Below are 21917 nucleotides of genomic sequence, written 5' to 3'. Positions count from 1 at the left end.
GTGTTAGCAGCACAGAAGGCCATGAAACTAATACCCAGAAAGCAATATATTAATAAAAATGTATTCCTTGAATGCACCGTTCTTTTTGGAAAAAAGGGTTTGCCAAATATGTAACCATTGACTAACACAAATGAATGCACCAATGTAATGTCGTTTTGTATTGGTCTTATTTTTTCTATCAAGTGCTTGTCTAATTCACACTAACAGATCTGTGTTTGTTTCTGCATTGCTACTTTGATCTTTGAGTGCTTTTTTGAATGCTGCTGGGTGCCTCAAGGGTAGTTTCTGAAGCTGTTTCCTGATCCTCTTTCATCCAAGTAGCCTACAGTAGGCTACTGCATCTCTCTATCGATATCTTTTGTATGTAGTGCGCCCTATAGGTGTAACATAGTCATTACACCTTCATTTTCATACGTGTGTACAGTAATTTAGTAACTATTTAATATATCTAAGATAAACTATTTATCAAGATTTGGTGCAGTTCTATAGGCCTACATGACCAGTTGGTGACAATTAAAATGCAAATAACAGCTAGTAGTGTGATGTGACATTTCCCTATAGATTGTACCTGTATATACGTGTAATTTTTTTATTCAGTGTAAAGCCATGTTTCTCATACAGTTTTTAAACATTTAAAAAATGTATAGGAAAAGAGTTGTAATGCTGTTATTCAGCCAGCAAGTGGCAGTCTGTTCATGCGCTGGTCGAAATGGCGAGAAGTAGAGGTGTGCGCTCTCGCGGTACTTTGATGTCATATGCTGACCGGTCTGCGCAGGGCACATGTAGTCGAAAATAAAACGATTTGGGGATTTGAGGCAACAGCATAAAGGGCGAGTAAATAAGAAAATATTTACATTTATGTTAAGTATGCTGTTTAAAGGAGCACAGTAGTCATCCAACTGATGGACTTACTTTCAAAAAAAACAAAAAAACAAAAAAAAGATGAAAAGTCACACCGACATACAACAGGTTTTAATGCCACGTGAACCAACGTGCAAATTTGTGTGTAAATAACTGTTTTATTTGATTGTAAATGCACTCAGTGTAAGTTTTTTCTTTTTATTTCAGTTAATATTACTACATTCATATTAATCTGTAATAAAAAATCGAAATAAGCTAATCAAATTAACAGCGCAGTTTGTAAAGTAAACTTAAATTGTTTTTGAAATCAATGTCAGTGCGTTCTTATTTAAGTTTATTCACGTTTAACTTTATTAACAAAATTATATTCACATAATATACATTTTTGAAACTTACAGCATGCATTAAAACTTATGTTCAGAGAGAAGTGGATTTTGGTCAGCACTTATGAACCCAAAGTTTTTTTCTTTCTTTTCGCAGGAGGTCATTGTGAATACTTTTAGCCAGCTGTCTCACAGTAATTTCAGTTTGGACGGTTTCCTCCAGGACACAAGCAGTTCTCTGGGTGCTGGTTTGCTGGAAGTGCGTCTGCGGACTGTACACACGCACCGTAACTCTCTGGTTGGCTGCTGGAAAAAGGTGTGGAGTTGCTGGCATCCTTACTATTACATGGTTGAGAGCTCTGCAGTTGATGGCTTTTAATTCGTGGTACAGGACTGGCCTTACTGTGGCTCATACAAATCCTGTGGCGAATGGTTTGAGTGTCCTGACTCAGTGAATTGCGAAAGTTAGGTTTGAAGAGCAGATAAACCATAGGGTTATAAACGGTGGAAGATTTGGCCAGAATAGCTGCCAGGGCAAATGCTGCGGGTGGGACTTGCTCGTTGGCACTGAACGCTGCCCACATGGCGACCACAGCATACGGACTCCAGGCCGTGAGGAAGCCAATACATACAGCCACTGAGAGCTGAAAGAAAACACATCAGCCATACCCACTGTGTCACATACTCAGTAAAAGGGGATATTTGAAAATACATTTAATAAACATGTAGTACCACCATATGCAAAAGCAGTGCAGCCTTCAATCCCAACACTAAAAGCTTACAAAAGTCTGGCATTCAAGGAACTAAATGACAATGTTTTAAAAATGTGGAAAGGACAGCCAAAGGCACAGCCAGCCCTTGTTCACAGAGGACAAGTAATAAGCTAGGGGTTTGTCAGACATTAAGTACATACTCAACAACAGAATCACGTTCGAGCTGTCAGAACCATTGAGTAATAAAACACAGTGTATTGGCGAAATGAGATCATTTGAAGGCCACTTCTATTTTAGTTTCTATATATTCAGAATACAAAATTCAAGTCAACCAAGTCCTTCTTACCTTGACTATCAAAGTATGCGCATTTGTTACTTTAGTTTGTGGTGAAACGTGTTGTCGAACCGCTTGGCGAGAGCCTCTCACTGTGATCAGGATGAAGGTGTAGGAGAGGATGATGATGGTACATGGGAGTACATAACAGAAGATAAAGAGACTGATGATATAAGACATGGCAAGGGGATCATAGGATAGATTGTACCTAAGGGGAAAAGGGAAACAACATTAATACAGAAACAGTTTCACATGATAAATTAGCACCAATTTTGTCACAAAAATGTAGGAATGCTCCGATCGATCGACCGCCGATCGGTATCGCCGATAATGGCATTAAATGACTCGATCGGTGCTTGCTAAATCTGCCGATCTCATAAACCAATCTTTCTGTTTACTTTTGTCATCAAAAGGATCCTGAATCAAATTAGAGACATTTTTACGTAATGCAGGAATGTTTACAACCCGTTGCTCATGGGCGACGTGCAGATTTGTATTTCTCTTTCTGCCTTTACAGTGATATGCGTATTCTATGAGGACGCGCTCACTTTTAGGAGACAAACCTTTTTAAAGAGCTATCTCTTTGCAGAAAAAAATTGTTGTGCTTATTTATTTGGGTCTCTATTAAAACAGTAATATACCTCATTACTGCAAATAATATAACAAAGGCAACATCTGTGTTGTTACTTTATCTAGAAAAAATGTGATATGCAAATGAGCTTGCATATCAGCTTTAAACAAATCGGTATCGGCCGATCACAAAGATAACAAATTGGTAATCGGTATCAGCTGCAAAAAATCCTGATCGGAGCATCCCTACAAAAATTTTTGGGTTCATACCAGTTTATGCAGCAAGCGGTTCCGTACGGTTCTGGTCCAAAACTCCCCCACCGAGCTAGAGGTCCGATAGCAAACACAGATGCATAACACCACACCCCAACCACCATCACACAAGCATGGTTGGATGAGAATTTGTTGCCTGAAGAGGAAGAGTAATAGTACATGAATAAACCTTTTTAGGTAGCAACAACCGCTGTTTGTGCTGTAATTTGTCAAGCTGATTCTCTTGAGACTGGGGGAGTTTTTTAATGTTTGACAATAGTGAGATATATACTGTACTGTATAAAGTAACCTCTGCTAGAATATTTTTTTTTTTAAAAGAAAACAAATATCTCTTTTGTTTGCTAGTTTTATTATTGTTTCTGCTATTTTGTGTCCTTATTGTGTCAAATGCTTTATTGCCATTTCAGGAAAGGTACAATGAAAATACACTGCGTTCCATATTATTCCAAATTGCACATCCCATTTTGGTTTATTTTCCAATACAGTTAGTAAGTTTAAAAATTTGATTTTACCCTCAACACTTATATGACAGTGTGGATGTTATTCTATTTAAATGAAATAAAAAAATTTAAAAGATACTTTAATACTTTTAAAAATATGCTGTTTCAAATTATTAAGAAAGTTGTAGTTCTCCAACAATATGGGTATGAAAAAATATCTTTCTAAAGATAAAAAGTGTGCATTATCTTAAAAAAGCAAATAACTTCCTATAACAATTTATATTTGGTGGATCTAAACAGAAATTTTCATGGTTCTGCCATCTTGTCCTTTGTTTAATCTAGTCTTGTGGCAGAATCATGACAGACCCATGTTTTGTGTGGGTTCACGTGGTCTCAGTATTGGTTTGCTAGACCACGTGTTCCCTGTGTCTTGTCTCTTTTACCCCGCTCCCTTGTTGTTCTCATCTTCATTGTTTAATTCTTTTCACCTGTTGCCCTCATTAGTTGTCCTCTATTTAAGATCCTTGTGTTTGTTGTCCTGTGCTTGTGCATTGTTCCTAAAACCTGTGAGTACGTTGTCTTTGAAGTCTAGTCTAGTAGTGTTTATTGTGTTGTTTATAGTAGTGTTATATGTGTAGTATCTTGTTTATGTTGTTTTGACCCCTCGTGGGTTTTGTTTTCTGTTTAATTCTTTAATAAATATCCTTAGTTAACCCCTTGTTGTCTGCATTTGGGTTCATCCTTCATCCACATAACAGAAATTATTGAACTATTATCAGATTCTTGAGTGATTCACAATACGAAAAGATTTGACTATATAAAGGCTTTTAAAAATATTTTATTAGTAAAATATTAGCAAAAGGCAGCAATAAAAAGCCAAAGTTAAAGAGCAAACATGTATTGAAACCTGCTGGTGTCTCTGGAATCCCAAGAACTCGTTTAATACCGGATCCTTTGCATAAAGCTGTATTTACCCCAAACCAAAACTTGCAAAAATAAAATATTTGCTGTGAGCTCAGAATATAAGACTATTTAACATAGTTTTATTCGTTGACATGCCATAATACACTGAATAATGTAGATGAATGTCATTCTGGATTGTTGGTGAATAGCCACTATGTTCAAACAAGACTGTAACATAGGGAGAGGTGCTTACTGTAGTAATTATTTGGACTGGAATATTGGGAAGTAAGATGGTAGGTGCCTTTAGGGTCCCTCAGGGGGACAAACGGGCATCTAGAAGATGCAAAAATCCTAAAAAGATGTTTTTCACAATATAAAGGGAATCATGTCTTCTGAAATAAATTTACTTTCATGGAGGATAATACACCCCTTGCTGCAAAAGCATTACTGACTATTTTAATTAAAGGTATAGCGGAAGATTTTCTTTTTCCGGGTGGATCATCAATAGTTGTCAATCAGGACTGTTGCGCAATTGCATTTTTTTTTTTAAGTTGAGAAGGTGGTTCTTTTCTCAAATTTGAGAAAATCCTCCGCTATACCTTTAATATGGGCATAAAATAAGAGAGAAATCAAGGTGTGACCACCATCATCCTCTGACCTTAGTCCTATTTAAGAGCCTGTGGTGCATCATTATATGAAAGATCTTTGAGGTGGACAGCACTATAATTTCAAACATCAACTTAGGGATGCGTCTTCAAGTGAAATAAAGACAAAACCTCTACTTGTATACTTACAAGTTTAATGAATGGGAGAGTTAAAGTCATGTCAAAGATATGCTCATATATTATTATGTAACTTGTGTAAATACATTATTTATTTTACATTTTGTTTGTTTTTTGGACAATGTTTGTTTTGTGTCCATGCAACACATTTGACAGATATCTGCTTTTGCATCATTATAATCCATTATATCATTATAAATTTGGTTAAAGGTGCAGTGTGTAAATTTTAGAAGGATCTTTTGACAGCAATGCAATTTAATATAAATAACTATAAATATCAGTGGTGTATAAAGACCTTATATAATAAACTGTATTATTTTTATTACCTTAGAGCCGTTTTATTTATACCCTGCGAGTCCCCCTACATGTAAGCTGCCATTTTGCGCCGCCATGTTTCTACAGTAGCCCTAAACAGACAAACTGCTCTACAGAGCGCGTTTGTCACTACGTTGTCTCCGATGATGACATGTCTCGTAGCTTCTCTATGTGCTTCGAAAGGCGGGGTGCAATTCGCAACCTCACCACTAGATGCCACTAAAATCTACACACTGCACCTTTAAAGTGCATTCTGCATAATAATTTGTAACAGCATATCTTGAATATTTTTTAAAGTAGTAATTTAAGTATCTTTTGACATATTTATTTCATTTAAATAGAATAACATCCACACTGTCATATAAGTGTTGAAGGTAAAATAAAATTTGTAAACTTACTGACTGACGGAAAAATAAACAAAAATGGCATGTGCATAATAATTTGGAACACGGTGTATTCTGCCTTGTTCTTTCACTTATCTTAGATACACAAGGATGTAGAGCGTATACAGAGGTATATAAAATGCTATATACATGTACAACAAATGATACAACAAATAAACATTGAGGTGCAGTGTGTGTCAAATGAGTAAAGATGTACAGTATAGTGCAAATGTGTTTATGCAAAAAGCTAACACATTCCTTAAATATAACAAAATGTATATTTCTTCGACATTCGCATATCTTTTTTTGTCTTTTATTGCTTCTGTGTGTCATTTCTCACATTTATATTTAGGGCCCGAGCACACCGGGGTGTGAGGACCCTATTGTTCTTCAAGGAGTTATTATTATTATTTTTCTTTTTCTCCGACTTCAGCGGGACTTTAGAGGGCCTAAACATACTCGAAAACTCATGAAATTTTGCACAGATGTCAAGAGTGATGAAAATTTACATGTGGTGTATGCTTTAGAATTAGGCGTGAGAAAATGGCTCTATAGCGCCACCTACAAATTTTCAACGAAGCAGCCCTCGGACTGTGTTTGACGTACAATTACGAAATTCGGTACGCGTCTGTAGCATGACAAGACCTACAAAAAAGTCTCTTGGAGCGAAGCCGTAAACCAAACAGGAAGTCAGTTATTCTGAGTTATTTTTGTGATTTGGGCGCAGTTTTTGTCATTTCCAGGCGTCATACTTTAACTAACTCCTCCTACAGTTTTCGTCGGATCATCTTCATATTTGGTGAGTGTCATCTTAAGGCCTTTGTGATGCTAAATTGCGAAGGATTTGACTCTACGTAAAAATTTGTGTCGGTTCTGGCCCGACAAAGTTTGATGTTTTCCAATGAAACAGGAAGTTGCTGGAACTCATGTATACAGTGTCCGATCTGTCCCAAATTTCACATGATTGCTAAGAGTCCTGACCTGAACACATCTACATAACAATTTTCATTTATAGCCATAGCGCCACCAGCTGGCAACCTGAAGGAACTTGTTTTAGCGCCACTTTCAAATATTGAATGAAGCAGCCCTTGGACTGTGTTTAACTTACATGTACGAATTTCGGTATGCTCATGTATTATTACAAGCCCTACAAAAAAGTCTCTTGGAGCAACGCCCTAAACCAAACAGGAAGTCAGCTATTTTGAATTATTTCTCAGATTTTGGCTCAGTTTTTCTCATTTCCAGCAGTCATACTTTAACTAACTCCTCCTACAGTTTTCGTCGGATCATCATCATATTTGGAGAGTGTCATCTTAAGGCCTTTGTGATGCTAAATTGCGAAGGATTTGATTCTATATTAAAATTTGTGTCTATTTCGGCCAGCCAAAGTTTGATCTTTCGCTATGAAACAGGTTGCTGGAACTCAGGCATACAGTGTCCGATCTGTCCCAAACTTCACATGATTGCTAAGAGTCATGACCTGAACACATCTACATGTCAATAGTCACTTATGGTTATAGCGCCACCAGCTGGCAACAGGAAGTGACATGTTTACAATGATTATCCAATGTCTGATCTGTCCCAAACTTCACATGATTAATAAGAGTCCTGGACTGAACACATCTACATGTCAATAGTCACTTATGGTTATAGCGCCACCAGCTGGCAACAGGAAGTGACATGTTTACAATGATTATCCAATGTCTGATCTGTCCCAAACTTCACATGATTAATAAGAGTCCTGGAGTGAACACATCTACATGTCAATAGTCACTTATGGTTATAGCGCCACCAGCTGACAACAGGAAGTGACATGTTTACACTGATTATGCAATGTCCGATCTTTCCCTAACTTCACATGATTAATAAGAGTCCTGGACTGAACACATCTACATGTCAATAGTCACCAGTGTTGGGCAAGTTACTAAAAAATTAGTAATTAGTTACAGTTACTAATTACTTCTTTTAAAAGTAACTGAATTACTCTACCGGTTACTGTATATCAAAAGTAATTAGTTACTTAGAAAAGTAACTTTTAAGTTACTTTTATGTCTGCTTTTTAAATGTAAATATGAACAGTACTGAACAGTCAAACAGTAAAATGATATGGATGGGCTATTTTACACGTAAGACTCTAATATATCACATACTGTAGGAGCCTATTTTGCTTTAGATTCAACCTTTGAATATTTTTGTTAGAAATTATCTTAATATTTAAACTTAGTTTATTTATGTATATCATTTAGACCATTTAGACAAATATTCTGCATGTTTACAAAAATATAAAATGTGTTAAAATTGTGTAGTGTCTCTTTAAACATTTGGAGACAATTGTGTAAACATGTCAAATTTTCTAAAATAAATTATAATTTTTCTGATTTCATATTTATTTTAATAAGTTAGAAACGTCTCCGCTGTGTCCTGCTGACAGGCACGATGCGTGTGCAGCAGATGAGGCAAATTATGGGTCCTCCGAAGGTTAGACCGTCTCATTTCAGTTCTCTTCGCGAACTTCTGAGCGCCTTGAATGGGCAAGTGCTCACCTTTTATTGCATGCTTAGTAGGGTGCAGCACTTGAATTGGAACACAGCTTGTGAAGCTTGCCACAGGGACTGCGCTCTTTGGTCATATATTGTTTGTTTTCTGTTGGATTTAAATGATACACAGGATTAAAGGAAGATATTTATTCAGAAAACGGAGTGGGCTACGTGGATTGTTTTGTCGGACGGACACAGAGCGAGTGGATTGTTTTGTCAGATGGACACACTTGTTTTTGTGTTTTTACAGAGCCCAGAAGGTCCCATGGCGAACTGAATGTGACAGATAGCACTTTTTTTTAAATTCAGCTACAGGATTGATTTCTAACCTCGGAAGAACCACTAAAACATTGTCTGGGTAAACAACTGCACTTTATGATTGATGGTTTATATGTATAATGTAATCTATAAATGCATTTTGCAAACACAGTGCACAAAATAGAAATCATGCAGCATACAGTATCAGTGTGTAAATACTAATATAGTAAAAATAACAGCATTGTACCGTAATTTGGGAAGCAGACTTTGAGACAGCAGACTGACGACAAAGCAGTCAGGTTTGTTAGACTACATAAACCAAATAAAACCCCGCACATAGCATAGCACAGGCAAACAATCTCTCCAAACAACCACCTAGAGAGAAGAGAAAGAGATCAATTACTGCTAATTCTTAAAAAAATTAGACCATGACTTCATTGACACCTTCAGTATCATTTTGTTTCAGCGAGCATTTGCAAACAAGAATTTAAAAACAAGGCTGTACTTTCAAAGGAGCTTTATGAAGGTTTTTGAGTGTACTAAATAAAAAAAATTATAATATATTCGTTGATATTTAGGAAACATGCTTTACGTATCTGTTTCTCTGAAAAACAATGCTAAAAATGCACATTCCGGTCCAGAATGTCTGTTTTTGCTTTGGTCTTTGTGATCCTGCCCACTACCAATTTATTTAATAGTGTACAGCTCGGTAGCCAGTTATCACGTTTCCTTAACTTAAATAAGACCACAATTGCCCATAAATGCGACCTCCGATGGACTCAAAATCCGAAATGAGACGCAGATTGAGTTATAAAAATCCACACAAGCGGGTTTATAATTTGCAGACAGCAAAAACATACAACATAAAAATGCAAACATAAAAATGAGCAGATAAACTTATTCTTTTTATTATCAGTTGCGCTCTTGTATATGTCTAGCAACCCGAGAGGGTGACAGAGAAAAATGTCTTGAATTTAAAGTGATGTAAAAGTTAAACCACTAGAAGTCAATGTTACATACAGCTCCTTTAATTAAAAATTAGCATCAAGAACATGTTAGGAAAAATTTTGATGGGTATTTTAGACAGCATTCTGGAATTACTTAATAATATTTTTTTTTAATAATAATAATTTTGTATAATGATCACTAAACTATAAATTTGACCATCTAACTTTGCCAATTTCCTACACTGTAGTTTCATGTTTCTTGTAATTTCTCTCTTATCAATTATCATGTCTATTTCTGTGTTTATTTGCGCAATTATGCAATAATGACTTTCACATTTTTTTTCTCTTAGAAATGTTTGCTTTTTGTAAACCCTGTTTTTTGCATTTTGAACAGGATCCTACCTGTGTGCGAGAGCAGATGGAATAGCCAGAGGAAACAGAGACAGGGTCATCCCCAGATCACTCACAGACAGATTCACAATAAAAAACTCTGCTGGCTTCAGGCACAATCTCTTACGGTAGGCAACAAACAAAAGCATCCCATTTCCCACGAGTGACAGCACACCTGTGGAATACAGAAAGATCTTTCCATCCACTTGCATCAAATCCGCCATCTTATGCTCCAAAAATTCAAAGCATTTAATCTGTAAAGCCATATTTAAAATGTGCCCATGCATTGTGACATAATTACCTCACTGCTGATCAACCTTTCACATCAGGATACTTTTATCCCTGAGCTCAGAATCTTATAATACATATTTGATGATTGTTTGACGGATTCAGACCATTGTCTGGCCATGGTGGACACAGGCAAAGGTTGATATAGCAGTTGAACTATTTCACCTCTGAATTATTCATCATAAGAATAAGAAGTACATGTGGGGCAATTTGTGGGGCAATGTTTTGCTGCATCGATTGAATCATACATGAAGCCAAAGGATACCAAAGCTTTTGAGCTTAAACTAAACTTCAACTTACAGAAGACAGAATAAAGTGATCCCATAAAGACATCGTGTTGTCGGGAGATAGTGGACACAAACAAGGCTGTCTTTGACACATTGCCCATCTGCAGGGAAGAGAGGGAGAAAGAGAGAGAGCAATATGTCAGATACAGCTGAAAACAGATCTTGAAATGGTTTTCTCAGAGGCTCTTGACTTAAAATTGTGTGCTTAATACACGCTTGGTGCTTGGTTCCCACAATATTTTATATTAACAGTTTTGTGCATGCAGGTGTTTTATGGAAATTTCCTTTTTCATGAATCCAGATTAATAAGTATGACTTGGGTATGACTGAGCACTATGATTAGGCTGCCTGAGCTTAAACAGATTACACAATTAAACTTTTGACACCTCCAGGAAAAATGTTTTCATTTCTCTAATCAGGCATTGAATAGGTCTTATAAACCAGGACTTATAAACCTCTTAAAGAATTTGCAGAGTGACTGTTACATAACAAATACCTCTCAGATGCCTCAAGAACCTTGAAGTAAGAAAATTTGTGTGTAGTGTTTTTAGGAAATAATGCATTTGTTGTTTAAGATAAAAAATGTACAGAAAAATGATCAGTTTGGAGAAATTACAAAATGTCAAATGGTTAATGTTTGTTTTTTTGGGTGATTCTCACGAAACCATTGAAACACCACAGCACTAATGATTTTAGCTTTAAAATGTGTAATATAGTAACATTAAAAAGCATCAGAATTAACACAATACTGTGTTCTACCTTGCACAATGTGTGATTTCAACATAAGAATTTATAATTGAAAATTTTATCTCATTTTCTGCTGAAATTCTCATTACCGCAGTGTGTCCGGCTGTGTTTGAACATGCGTTATGTTGTAATTTAATCAAATTAACACAAAAATATTAAGAAAAAAAATGGATGTTTTGCTAGACTACTTTAGATGACAGAAAAATATTTACTGAATATTCATGTATAATAATAATGAAGAAAAATTAGGAAAATGATGTGTCCATGTCTGATGTTCTCATCCTCCGCAATACTTTTTGAGAACAGTTTAAGCACACATACAGAATTTTAATAAAGTTTGATTTTGAGTGACCAAGCAACATGGACCAGTTACTTCAAGATGGCTACCAGGTAAGATAATTTTTTTACAGTTAATTTGAAATATTGTCTTGTCAGAATGCTTACACGACATTTTGATTATCATTACCGCAACAGATGCTTATTAAATGTTAATTTAATGAATAGAAGCATAATACTTTGATTTTAAATGCATGTGCAGAATCTCCAAATTATGTTCTTTCAGGTTTGTCATGTCAATTTGAAAATATGTCAGTTTTGATGTTTTCTGACTGTTGCGGTAATGAGATTTTTAAGGCCTAATTTTTTAAATTATGTTACAAAAAGTGTTAAATGATAAGTAAAAGTTTTTAAATTAATGTTCCCATTTACTCCAGACTTTGTTTTTCAATGTCTGGTGGGAAAAAAAGTAAATTTAAAGGGACACTTCACCCATATGCATTAAGCTTTGTATAGTTAGAACCCCAGTCATGTTTTTGAATGGTCATGCATCATTTCATCAGTTGCCGCTGAGACAGGAGAAATACAGATTTCAGTGTTGCACTTCCTTCTTTCAATGATGTAAAAATCATCATATTGCATCATTGAAAGAAGGAAGTGCAATATCTTTGTTGAGGGAGTGAGACTACAAACACCCCTTTTCTTTGTCAAATAGGCACCAAATTCTAAATGTATGTTACATTTCGACTACAAATATAATGCACTTTCAATAAAGATTAATGTTTCTACGGGTGAAATGCCCCTTTAAGCAATTTTTAAATTTTCATGCTTGACATTTTTAAAACCAAGTTTTCGTGAGAATCACCCTTTTCAGTCTGGTGGATGTCAAAAAATCTACATTTCTGCAGAGTGATGGTACATTCACACGGGGCGTAAGCGTTAATGCTTTCCATTCAGTTTTAATGGGGGACGTCATGCGTTGCCGAACTGAATTGTGGATCCGTCGGCGACGAGTCAGTGCCGCTGCTCGCGGCAGAAGTTGAACATTTCTCAACTTTTCAAGTGGCAACGCGTGCGTCAGCCAATCAGATCTCCTTTCTATATAGCCTTTTTATAATCTGAAGAACTTTTTTCACCATGAATAACATTTGGAAAACAGAAAGGTTTTTTGGATGCTAAAGATTCTTTATGGAAAATGGTTCTTCTATAGCATTGTGAAGCACCTTTATATTTAAGTGTAGTGCAATGTTTAATTTAAAGGGGCGGTGAATTTGTCAATTTTATTGTTTTATAGTAGAAACAAAACTTTAAACTCGACGTGACTAAATTATCGTAAACAACACAGTAAGCGCGCATCAGAATCTAAACTGCGGCTGATAAATCCTTATCAATAACTTTGTATATTTCTATTGTGCTTGTGAGGTTGCTCTTAGATACATGTACCGTTACATACCACAGTTATATGATAAAAAAGCTTTGTTGAGTGTTGGACCGTTCAAACGCAACTTGCCTAAAATTACTGTATACAACACAGAAAGCGGGCATCAGAATCTAAATTGCTGCTTATACAGTGCCTTGCGAAAGTGTTCGGCCCCCTTGGAGTTTTCGACCTTTTGCCACATTTCGGACTTCAAACATAAAGATATAAACTGTAATTTTTTGTGAAGAATCAACAACAAGTGTGACACAATCGTAGAGTTGAGCGAGATGTATTGGATGTTTCAAACTTTTTTGACAAGTGGAGGACTGAGGAATTGGGCGTGCAAAATTATTCAGCCCCCTTAAGTTAATACTTTGTAGCGCCATCTTTTGCTGCAATTACAGCTGTACATCTCTTGGGGTATGTCTATATCAGTTTGGCACATCGAGAGACCCATTCCTCCTTGCAAAACAGCTCGAGCTCAGCGAGTTTGGATGGAGAGCGTTTGTGATCAGCAGTTTTCCGTTCTTTCCACAGATTCTCGATTGGATTCAGGTCTGGACTTTGACTTGGTCATTCTAACACCTGGATATGTTTATTTGTGAACCATTCCATTGTAGATTTTGCTTTATGTTTTGGATCATTGTCTTGTTGGAAGACAAATCTCCATCCCAGTCTCAGGTCTTTTGCAGACTCCATCAGGTTTTCTTCCAGAATGGTCCTGTATTTGTCTCCATCCATTTTCTCATCAATTTTAACCATCTCCCCTATCCCTGCTGATGAAAAGCAGGCCCAAACCATGATGCTGCCACCACCATTTTTGACAGTGGGTATGGTGTGTTCAGGGCGATGAGCTGTGTTGCTTTTACCCCAAACATAACGTTTTGCATTGTTGCCAAAAAGTTCGATTTTGGTTTCATCTGACCAGAGCACCTTCTTTCACATGTTTGGTGTGTCTCCCAGGTGACACTTTTATGGATATCTTTAAGAAATGGCTTTCTTCTTGCCACTCTTCCATAAAGGCCAGATTTGTGCAGTATACGACTGATTGTTGTTCTATGGACAGACTCTCCCACCTCAGATGTAGATCTCTGCAGTTCATCCAGAGTGATCATGGGCCTCTTGGCTGCATCTCTGATCAGTCTTCTCCTTGTTTGAGCTGAAAGTTTAGACAGACCGCCGGGTCTTTGTAGATTTGCAGTGATCTGATACTCCTTCCATTTCAATATTATCGCTTGCACAGTGCTCCTTGGGATGTTTAAAGCTTCGGAAATCTTTTTTGTATCCAAATCCGGCTTTAAACTTCTCCACAACAGTATCTCGGACCTGCCTGGTGTGTTCCTTGTTCTTCATGATGCTCACTGCGCTTTAAACTGACCTCTGAGACTATCACAGAGCAGGTGCATTTATATCGAGACTTGATTACACACAAGTGAATTTTATATGTCATCATTAGTCATTTAGGTCAACATTGGATCATTCAGAGATCCTCACAGAACATCTGGAGAGAGTTTGCTGCACTGAAAGTAAAGGGGCTGAATAATTTTGCACGCCCAATTTTTCAGTTTTTTATTTGTTAAAAAAGTTTGAAATATCCAAAAAAACTTCGTTCCACTGCATGATTGTGTCCCACTTGTTGTTGATTCTTCACAAAAAATTACAGTTTTATATCTTTATGTTTGAAGCCTGAAATGTGGCAAAAGGTCAAAAAGTTCAAGGGGGCCAAATACTTTCGCAAGGCACTGTAAGTCCTTCCTTATCACTAACTTTGTATATTTCTATCGTTATATTACAGTCGTATTGTTAATTGTTGTACCTTTATTAATCGCTTAATGTTTTTAGTAAATTACGCGAGTTGGAACTTATTCAAAAACAACCTTTATCCACACATTCCTAATGTTATGTTCCGAGCCTCCGAATTAAAGTATTCAGCTTCTGTGTTGTTCCCACGCAGTTCTTCCACAACCCAAAACTCTGTTTCCATGGTTACTCTACCATAACAGATCACCGTGTCAAAATAAAAGTCTCTCAGAAAAAATTTATTTAAAAGTCAATTTGGTTATATTTGGCAATCTTTAAAGACATGTTTACTGATTGTTGAGACACACGTGTGTCACGTGAAGCTGTGGGCGGGGCTACAAAAGTGGTGGTTTTATTTGGATTCGGGGAGGTGCTTCAATTCTACTTTGACATCATATTTCTCTGAATTCCACACTCGGCTGTAATACTGGCTTTGTGCCAAAAACTGTTATATTTCAGTAGCACTGACATTTTCAGTTCTGAAACTTGCAGGATGTTCATTTAACTATGATGACCTCTTATATAACAAATTATCAAGTTAAAACTGAGTATTTGATTCACTGCTCCTTTAAAGGAAAACACCACAATTTTTCAGTATTTTACTATGTTCTTACCTAAACTTAGACAAATTAATACATCCCTATCTTTTTCAATGCATGCATTCAATCTTTGTAGCATTTAGCCTAGCCCCATTCATTCCTTAGGATCCAAACAGGAATGAATTTAAAAGCCACCAAACACTTCCATGTTTTCCCTATTTAAAGACTGTTACATGAGCAGTTACACGAGTACATATGCTGGCACAAAATAAAACGTGATGATTTTTAAGTGACTATTGTATGGCAGAAGAGCACTTAGTTTGCAGCACTTTGACCTCGGGCGCATATTGACGGAGGTTTGAGCGAGAGGGGGAGTAGTCAGAATTGCTAAAACACATTTTTGAAACCATCACTAATTTTCTCAAAATCTAAAACACAAATCCAAATTGTCAAACTAAATTCAAAGAACCCCTGACTCTTAGCAAAATCAAACAATTCCTTCTAAACCATTTCACCTGTACTCAAAATCAAAACTAAGCTTACACACATAAGTCTATAATATAAAACACTACAGAGCATCCATTAGACACTACCTTAAAAAAATGGAAAACACAACATCCAGGACATCTGCTTACAAAAAATACATGTTTATTGTATATAACAACACACTTTACAAATACAGTTAACAATCTGTATTACTGTTATCACAAGCTAAGTTCAGTGAATATAGTGAAAACTTTACCGTAAGTACTGCAAGTAATAGTAAGTTTTCAATATTACTAAGCAGCACTTGTATTTAGTAAAAACTCAGCAATCCAATCGAAAATTTTGCCAATTGCATCGTCTCTGGTGTCCTGTTCTTCATCATACTTTTCATCTGACTCTCACACTGTTTCCAATCCACACAATTGGTAAAAAATACCATTAGAGAAAAGTGTGTAGAATTTTGAGTTGTTGTGTTTGCTTGATGACAACTGTGTTGTAGTTGTGTTCAACTTTTGCCTGCCTGTGTTTAGCATTTATAAAACAAGTGCATTGCAGTGTAAAATGTGTGTGAGAAGTTTGTGTTTAGAGTTTTGCTAAAAGAGTGAATGATTTGACAAATGGGTTTAGGCCACTATGAATTTGATTCAGAGATTGGGGTTTAGTGTTTTAGCAATTCAGAAAAACTGTAAAAAATGTCAATCTTCCTCCCCATTATCTGTGCAAAGTCTCTTATCATGATCTGTTTTGGATCCACTCCATTTCAGAAAGAAACTTGAATATAAGCCCAGCTGGCTTTTGCATTCAACCATTATTTTTTTTCTCCTTTTTTCACAGTGTTCAATTTTTTTTTATTGTTGAGAGGATCCTTGATACATCAAAGCTGACATCTTTTTGAATTCACCTTCAGGCTACGTTTAAACCCTTAAACACAATTCTTCATTCTTTTCTAAAAAATTCACATTTCATCTCCTGTTGCCATGTTATTTATTAACTACAGTTGCCATCCTTTGCCTCTTTTTCTCTCCTCCTCACCTTTCTGTTTGATTGTTATTATTTCTCTCCTGCTGCATTACTTGGATGCTGGCCGACAATTTAGGCATGCTGGTGTCGTCAGGCTGTTTAAATTGCTTAACTATCACATTTGTTTCAACCTTTTTTTTATAGATATTTAGTTTGGTACAGTAACTACACAGCAGCAACCTTAGGCATCAAGACTATGTTGGTCAGCTATTATAAGAAACACAATGTTTAATAGCATAATTATAATGACGAACTAGCTAACCTGTTAAAACGGAACAATGTGGAAATTAATTCTAAGCTAGTCTTCTGCATGGTCTCTCTTCTCCAGACCTCCTGATCAATTTACACCCCCCATTCTTCCCTTAATAAAATTTTTAGTTATCCTCTCACTTTCAAAGCGTATAGCTTTGTGAAACTGACAAACTGCCTTACTACAAACACTACATCAAACAACACAAAATGCCTTTGATGAGCTCCTCCACAAAGAAGACGATGTAGTGAAATAGAGCACACACAGCAATACAAGTTTTCTCTTTTGATAAAAAACATCAACCTTGCCTCTCTTAAATGATCTGCCATCAAAGATTTTTGCTTAAAGGTTGGTCTGTATTCACACTGCTTCCATACATTTAGCAGATGTTTTATGCAAAAATGCTTACAAATGAGTAATTATTAGTAGTGCCACAATTTCAGAAGAAGAATGTTTGCAGAAGAATGCAAATTTATTGTTGTTTTATGCATTTATTTGATAATGAAAAGTGTTTTTATAATAGAGAGTGCTCTCTGTTATGGTTGTACTGAAGTTTTAAAACAGGCTTTTTTGTGATTTCTTTTTAAATTGAGGAAGAAAATGACTTCCACATGTTCTTGAGAGGTTTCATAATATTCGCCATATCACATCAAAACCCCATTCACACAGACCTTTGGTCCCAGAAAATACCGTCCCGTATATCTTCTGTGATCATTGCCGGAAAGAGAACCTAGTAAGATACACGGAAAACCCTCTGTGTGAACAAGAAGCCGAAACAATGCCGTAATGGGTGTGTTGTAGTGAGGACGCACGCGTTATCACAACAAAAGTTATGGTTCAGCTCCTTAAAACAAAAGATAACATGCATATAAACATTCACCACGAGAAATGTCGCAAACTAGATTGAAGCAGTTATCAGGAAATGATAAATGAGATGCATAAACATAGACGCACGTGCCGTAGTGTGGACGCGCGTGTCATGAAGTTGGTTCAACTCTTTAAAATGAGGGATTTACAACATTCGCGACGAGAAATGTCAGCAAACTGGACTGAAGCAGATATCAGGTAAGTTAGCTCGTCACTTACTGCGTTGAAACGGAGATCATTCAGCAGCATAAAAGAATATCGCGTCACGTGCTCATTGAGCTTATAATAAACGAAAATACCTGCGCATCATCCCAACAAGATATATCGTTCAGCTCCTCAAAATGCATTTTGTTTTAAATAGGGATGCAAGGATAGGATTTTTTTGGGCCGATACCGATTTAAACAGACAACTTCTGGCCGATGCCGATATTAAACACTTGTATATAATACAGTTGGTCTATTAGCTAGTTTATTTCTGCATCAAATTATTTTTACTGAACATGGATTGGATCTAATTAACATTCAACTGACCAACATAATAAGAGAGGCACAAATTAAGCTAAAACAAATATAATAAGACAGCATGACAACCTTCAAAGGTGGTTTTTGCTATTCAGCATTTATTTTATTAACAACATTAACTAATTTATTTTTTACATATAATGGATTTCTTTATGCAGTTAATTAAAGGTGACATAGAATGATTGAACGGGGTATTTATCCTGGTTCTGTGATGTGACATGTAGACAAAAAAACGTTTGTTTGGGTCTGTAATGCCTTAGAAGCTTACTAAAAACCTCTCTCAGATAGCTCTATTAGGGTGGGGGATTTTAAACAAGTGGTTTTGCACCTATTTGGCTCCCCCTACTGGCTTAACTTGCAATCTCATTACTGATTGGCTGACTTTGCTGCCACTTAAAAAATTTAGCCAATTATTTTAAAGTGGAGGGGCAGTGAGATGCCGGTGATGTCATAAGCATCAGTTTTTCAGATTGGGCCGTTTTCTGGCTGACATTTCTAAAAGAGGAATTTCTATGAGACTGAGATGTTTAGCATGTCTAGCACTTTTTGTATGTTCGTGAATGCGGGTAGACTACCATTATTCTACAAAGACAAGGTAAAAATGGTTTTTCATTCTCTGTCTCCTTTAATAAACAATCGGTATCGGCCTTTCTCGTGCTATTGCCGATATGCCGATGGTTTCAAATTTATCAAAAATCGGCCAATAAATATCGGCGGCCAATACATCGATGCATCACTATTTTTAAATGCAGTTTTAAATGCATATAAACAATCACAATGAGAAATGTCTGAAAACTGGATTAAAGCAGAGATCAGGGAGCTTGTCAAATATCCACTCTGAAGCTGAAATCATTTACCAGCATAGAACTGCAACTAATTTATAGTCTTATCAAAAACAAAAATGCACGCAAGTGGTTTCTGGAGAGAGAAATAATAAATAATATGCAAACTTCAGATGCTGCGTAGAAGAGAGGGCAGGACTTTCAACAGGTCACGTGTCTTTCCGGGACCTTGCAGATGCCGGCAAATCAGCGCAGTGTGAATGAACAAAAAAATCGAACGATCCCAGAAAAATCCAGGATGCATTTTCCGTGTATTTTCCGGAATTTCTGTGTGAAAGGGCTCAATTGTAATATTCTGCTGAACAGTGCTGTATCATCTCAGACTATAAAACAAATGAATGTGTATAAATTGTATAATTTACTTATGTGCCAAAAACATAACAATATCCTTTCTGCCCTTGAGCATTGCTCTTAAGCTGGAGTCCTCTTTTGCATTTGTAAAGTGTACTAGAAACCACTCAGGTTAATTAAAGTCAGATGTATTTGAATCACTTGAATTTTTTGGTAACACTTTACAATAAGGTTGTATTTGTTAATGCATTAGCTAACATGAACTCATGAACATGAATCAATGAACAATACTTCTATAGCATTGATTATTTATCTTAATTCATTTAATTTCAGCATTTACTAATACATTTATAAATCAAGCAATACATTAGGAAATGTACCATTAGCATCATGTTAATGCACTAACATGAATAACTGTATTGACATTAACTTAAATGAACAAGAATTAATAAATGCTGAAAATCAATATTGTTCATAGTTTGTTTGTGTTAGTTAATGCATTTACTAATATTTACTAATACAACCTTATTGTAAAGTGATACCAATTTTAACAGTATTTGTCTTGGATAAGGATAACATAACTAAACATATAGACTTAATTATTTTATGGTTATAAGCACATGACATGCACATAATGCTCCGAGTTAAAACATATTTTTGTAAGCACTTAATGGTTGCCCATTTCTGCAGTAAAAGAATCACAATAATACAAAATATTTGATCATTTGTCAGGTGTATACGGTAGATGTTTAAATGGCAAGTATTTGTAGGCGTGCATGCATGTGTGTCATTGATTTATCTGCCATCAAATCAGAATAACTCAACAAAACGGCATAACCATCATTAACCAACTACATAAACAAAGTTATTCACATCCATCAACACATTTATCAGGAAAGATCAAAGATTTCCTATGAAAGTAGTTATTATATTATTTAAGGAACATTAAAAAAGTTCACAGTGTTGTTCCAGGATGACATTACAATACCACATCAGTCCTTGATCATTGCACAAAGTAAAAGATATTGAGGATCAGTAATGTCTGGTTTTAGTGGTCTACATCCCCCTGTTTATCGTCACAACACACCCCAGATATGACTTACCTTCCATGGGAGAGTGTGCTCCACTACCTTCATGAAGCCCCAGTATAATCCCAAAAACAGCAAAATATACACATTAAAAGGAGAAAGACCATAATAGAGAGAATAAAATACATGAAAGAGGTGTGTCTTCAAATTGAGAGAGTTTGAGCTTTAGTGCTCTCTGCTACAAAATCTGCAGACTTCTTTCCCGACTGCTGTGCTCTCTCTTTCTCTCTCTCTCTCTCTCTCTCTCTCTCTCTCTCTCTCTCTCTCTCTCTCTCTCTCTCTCTCTCTCTCTCACTCTCTCACCCACACATCAGCATAGAGAAATGAGTGGCTGTCAGACCACTTTAAGAGTAAATAGCTCAGGGAATGAGAATTAACACACACTAAAATGCACACAGATGCAGCATCAGACTTGATCCTGTACGTGAAGAAGTTACATAATCAGAGTCAGTTATACTGTCTATTCTGATTCTCTCTATTTCTTCTGTCCCTGTTCACTTGTCTTTGTCCCCTCTCCTTTCCACTCCACTCTTTCTGTCTCTGTTTTTCGTGTTACTGACACAAACTCATTTTTCTTACACATGCAGACTTTTGCCTAAGTTTTCTTAAGTCTTAGCCACCTTTAAAAACATTCAGTTTCAGATGTTCTGTACTGGAATGCTTTTTTGAACTGTAAAATGCAACAACACTCAAAAATGAGTTACCACATAAAATTGTATTGTAGACGCTAAAAATACTAAGTTGTTTCAACCCATGGTTTAGTCAAATATGGACATTTTCTATGTTAATTTAAACCAGTGTTTTTTAATTTCAGTTATCAATTTGTTATAGCAACCCCGTCTGGCGGCTTGATGTGCGGCCGCTTCCCGCTGGTCAAACTGTGCAGTCTCTTTGCTCAACATAAAAGTGCTCAACCTGTTCAACAGGTCCAACCATGTTAAGGATTTTTAAAAATATAGGGGATCATTGAACGGCGCTCCCCAAATGGCATAGCCTGTCGGCCTTTGATGTAAAAAGCCGCGCCGCCGAATGCCTGTTTATTGGAGTACATATGCGGTCGGATTAATCCATCAAGCAGATAGACTATTTGATAGTAAGTGTGGATTAAGGATGTTTAAAATCTCTAGCTTGGTGGTCAGTACATGAATGGATCAAATCAGCACAT

At 36.3% G+C, this 21917-nt stretch overlaps 1 protein-coding gene across 1 annotated transcript; it reads right to left on the bottom strand.

The window, feature by feature from the left end:
- Nucleotides 1–997: 997 nt before the first annotated feature.
- Nucleotides 998–20963, bottom strand: opn7c (opsin 7, group member c). Its single transcript, XM_055167809.2, has 7 exons — nucleotides 20768–20963; nucleotides 10618–10705; nucleotides 10042–10204; nucleotides 8940–9067; nucleotides 3072–3210; nucleotides 2244–2439; nucleotides 998–1828 (listed from the first exon to the last, which is right to left on the bottom strand). The coding sequence occupies exons 1-7, from the start codon at nucleotides 20798–20800 to the stop codon at nucleotides 1385–1387; spliced, it is 1191 nt and encodes a 396-aa protein (XP_055023784.2). The 5' UTR covers nucleotides 20801–20963; the 3' UTR covers nucleotides 998–1384.
- Nucleotides 20964–21917: the final 954 nt, after the last annotated feature.

This window comes from Misgurnus anguillicaudatus, chromosome 5 (assembly GCF_027580225.2).
Source record: "Misgurnus anguillicaudatus chromosome 5, ASM2758022v2, whole genome shotgun sequence".
NCBI classification, from domain to species: domain Eukaryota; kingdom Metazoa; phylum Chordata; class Actinopteri; order Cypriniformes; family Cobitidae; genus Misgurnus; species Misgurnus anguillicaudatus.
This window is presented reverse-complemented; position numbering and strand designations above follow the sequence as displayed.